The sequence below is a fragment of the Malurus melanocephalus genome, unplaced genomic scaffold (assembly GCF_030028575.1).
Source record: "Malurus melanocephalus ecotype Western Australia unplaced genomic scaffold, MMel_1.1 scaffold_607, whole genome shotgun sequence".
Classification (NCBI taxonomy): domain Eukaryota; kingdom Metazoa; phylum Chordata; class Aves; order Passeriformes; family Maluridae; genus Malurus; species Malurus melanocephalus.
Window position 1 is genome coordinate 274,270 of NW_026623839.1, and position 3,968 is coordinate 278,237.

The following is a 3,968-nucleotide window of genomic DNA, read 5'->3' on the forward strand; positions in this document are numbered from 1 at the left end:
GTGTCCCTCTCTCCCTGCTCCCTTGGCAGCACTCTGCTCAGCTCCTGTTTCTCCTCTCCCTTCTCCTTCAGATCCAAGTTGGGAAGTTCAAYTACACGATTGCCATGCTGCACCTGGGGGGAGGAGAGACTGCCATCATTGTGTCCATTGTCATCTGCAGCATCCTGCTGGTCCTGTCTGTCGTAGGTGAGCTGTTTGCAGCCCGTGCCCAGGTTTCTCTCTGGTGGGGAAGGTGACTCTGAGAGCTGCAGTTGAGCAGTGCCTGGGCTTGGTCTGGGTGCTGTGGGCACACAGCTAACACCAGGATCACTGCAGCACGGAGCTTTTCCTGCCTGAATCCACAGCTCAACTCTGTTATTTGAACCTGTGATATTTACTTATCCTTTTCCCCAAACATTGAATAGTTGCTGTAATATAAAACAAAGAAGGATGTGACAAACTAGTCTCAGTCACAGGCGTGACTGTCCCAAAGGTGCTCCTAGCCCAAGGTGCTCTCACCAGCAGTGACAGGTGCCTGGCTGAGCAGGAAGAGCAGAAGCAGCATCCCCAGGTGGAAATGTGAACCAGGCACGTTGGTGWATGGCACTGGCTGAAACTGGGCCACACACCTTTGTCCTCAGGCTCGGGTACCTGCTCATCACATACCCAGAGTGACTGCAGCAAGAAACCTGCCAGTTCACAGCAAATGAGAGGTKKATAATATGGATTTAATTTATTTTTRATAAAGGCTGTAATGCACCCTCTTTATTAGATGCTGTACCCATCATTAGAAACATATTTCAGGAGGCGTGGGAAGACTATCAGATGTGAACACTTGTGTAATACAGGTGGTAAATGTCCTCAATTCTGTATTCATTAATCAGCTGGAACACATTAATAATACAGTTAAGTACAGACAGCCCAGACCTRAATTGAAGATGACAGTTACAGCATGATCATTAAATTCCAGCTGGTTTTACTTATTTACAAATAATCGACAACTGTCTGAGCAGATACCAGTCTGGTGCTAGGTGTGAAAGCAGTTCAGATGGGTTTRGCTTTCTTCACCCATGTCAGAGAGATCGCTCTGATCCCGCTGCAGCTGCTCTGAAGCCCCAGTCCAAAAGGCTTGTTCCCTTCCTTTTTCCAGCTCTCTTTGTGTTCTGCACAAAGAGCCGCAGAGCCGAGCGCTATTGGCAGAAAACGCTGCTCCAGATGGAGGAGATGGAGTCGCAGATCCGCGAGGAGATCCGCAAAGGTAACTCACTGTCTGGGTGCCAGGGAGCGGGGCTGGGAGGGGGTTAGCACGCTTGAAGCCATTCACTTTTGCCCTGTGGAAGTTTACAGAATTATTTGTAGGACAATTTCTGTCATCATTCCCTCCCTGTGAGCCGGGTTTGGGAATGTGGCTCCGTGCTGCAAGTGTGGCTGTGCCTGTCCTGCTCCTGGCTTGAGCCAGCCCCTGATCTCCAGTGCCACCAGCTCTGCCCTGGGTTAGTGGCCCCTGGCTGTGTCAGAGGGTTACTGAAGGCCACGCTGTCCTTCAGTGTGCTTTACTCTTGGGTGCCACAGAAACTCAGCACACTTTCTCGTAGAGCAGTGGGAGAAGTGTTCCAGGTGTTGGCAGCTGCCATCCCATGGTCCATGATCCCGACACACCGGCTCCTGTCCTGTCCTGAGGGACTGAGGGGACCTGGGGCTGGGCTCCTGGGGCAGAGAATGTTCTGTCAGTGCTTGGGGCAGGGTGTACACTGTGATGGTTAAACCCCAATGGGCTCAGAGCAAACACAGCTCCATCCCCAGCGAGGGAATGTCTTAAAGAGCAGAGAAGAGCTGGGCTGTGCTTTCCAGTGGCAGCCTGTCTCAGCTGCTGGGGGATCAGGCTCCAGTCTCAGCTGCTGGGGGATCAGGCTCTCACCATCTCGGGTCTCTTTGTTGAAGGTTTTGCAGAGCTGCAGACAGACATGACAGACCTGACCAAGGAGCTCAACCGCAGCCAGGGCATCCCCTTCCTGGAGTAYAAGCACTTTGTCACCAGGACATTCTTCCCCAAAGTAAGGAGACAGTGTGTGTCACGGGCACCTCATTGCTCCCAGATGCTTCCCAACCAGTGCTAAAGGGCTTTTACAGTGTCACAAAATCATTCCACTGTTACATATTTACTTGTCACATATTTCAGCCTTWATTATCATCAAAAGTGGAGCTGCACCTCCTGGCATGTCACACAAGGTCAGGCTTGCACACACATGACAGGAGCTGGTGGCAATTGTCCCACGAGTTGCTCCAGCTTTCCCCTTCGGGGCCATTGGACACCATCTTGTGAAAGCATTCACAGGAGCAGAGTGCWGGGGACTCTCCTTCTGCTCAAGGGCTCCAGTGTCATCCCACTCCATCCAGCACAGGCTGAGGGGTGGCTCAAGTGTGAATCTGCCCTTGGCAATAGGGAGAGGGGCATTTTGCCCCACGCAGGGTGCTCCCAAGCATTCCCAGCAGCTTGGCAGGCCCTCAGGAGCTCTTGGGATTCTCTGTCTGTCCCCTCCWCCCTGTCCAGGCTGGGTGTGTGGGTCCCTTGGGCACCCAGTCCCAATCTGTCTGCCCAGAGTCCTTTGGCAGAGCTGCCTCAGACGTGCTGGTGCCATCACTCCTGTCCCTGGCTGCTCTGCAGCTGCCTGGGTGCCCTTCACTCGGGCTGTATTTCACCCTTGAGGCAGCGGAGTGTCGGTGCTGAGGACTGAGATGATGATTTATGACTGCAGAGTGTTTCATTAGTAGCTATTACTCAGGCCTTTCAGTTATCCAGTCTCCATATCTCTGCACGTGAGAGGCATTAASATTCAGGATGCTATATGAATGCTAAAGATTTAAACATTTTGCCCATCTGTTTTAAAAGTTACGTGTGTTGAAACACCCAGAACTCCTCTATTTTTATTTAGTCTTCTGTAAAGCTTTCTCTTCTGGGAGTTTTCTAGCTGTCACATTACTCTATTTGCAGTCTCCCTGCCCTCCCAGCCTTGTGTCTGTGCAAACGTCTGCCTCCCCCCATCCTTGTGGTGTTTGCTCATTCCAGAGGCTCTTGCCAAGTGTTTCAAGGTCCCTAAAGCAGCCCRTGCATGCCTTTGGAACGGGTGGCCTTGGTCCCATTAACATGTCACCCCATCCCCTCGCTGGGGTGGACAGCACACGGGGGTCCCTGTGGGTGCAGTGCCTGCCTAACTTTGTGCTTGGTTCCAGTGTTCCTCCCTGTACGAGGAGTGYTACATCCTGCCCTCGCAGCAGCTCAGCTCCCAGCTGCAGGAAACACATCCCCTCCTGGTGGGGGAATGGAAGGTAAGGGACCCAGCACAGAACAAATGCTTTGGGGTATTGCTGACTGTTAACACAGAGCAGCAGGGTAACTGAAGGAGGCAGATCTGTGAATCTGCTCTTGCATGGAGAAGCTTGGCCTGGGATTCCAGGAATCCAGCTGGGAAACCAGCAGCTTCCTGGCTCTGCTGAGGGCTCCTCCTCCTGTGTGTTATAGTGTGTGTCACTTCAGTCCCAACTGCAGTTCTTCATGAGTGAGATTCCTCTCAAAAGGGACTCGGTAAAAGCTGCTGTTGTCTCAGAGCTGAGTTTCATGTGAATGAGAAGCAGGCAGTGAAGAGTCAGACTTGCTTAGATTGGAAGGGACATGTGCTAAAAGCAGCCCCATCTCGATGACTTTTCTGAGGGCCTCGTCCAACTGTGCCAAATACTTTCAAGGACAGAAATCCCACAGCCTCCTGGGGCCTCATTCCAGTGTATGACACCCTTAAAAGCGAGAACTGCCTTCCTTTTATTTAGTTAGTGTCCCATGCTCCAGCTGGTGTCCCCCTGGCACTGTGCCATTGAAGAGCCTGTCTCTGTCCTCTCTGCCCTCCACAGGGCAGCTGATGCTGCAGAAAGGTCTCCCTTTGTCCTTTCTCAAAGCTGACCCAACCCAGCCCTCTCCACCTGTCCTTGCACACCCA

The 3,968-nt window shown here is 52.3% G+C and overlaps 1 protein-coding gene across 1 annotated transcript in view; it reads left to right on the top strand.

Moving 5' to 3' along the window:
* The window catches only part of PLXND1 (plexin D1), a 72,980-nt gene that overhangs the window by 46,335 nt on the left and 22,677 nt on the right, over positions 1-3,968 (top strand). The window contains exons 21-24 of the mRNA XM_057383099.1: positions 72-186; positions 1,130-1,237; positions 1,921-2,033; positions 3,211-3,306. Of these exons, the coding sequence (XP_057239082.1) occupies positions 72-186; positions 1,130-1,237; positions 1,921-2,033; positions 3,211-3,306 (432 nt within the window). The remainder of the gene's footprint in view (positions 1-71; positions 187-1,129; positions 1,238-1,920; positions 2,034-3,210; positions 3,307-3,968) is intronic.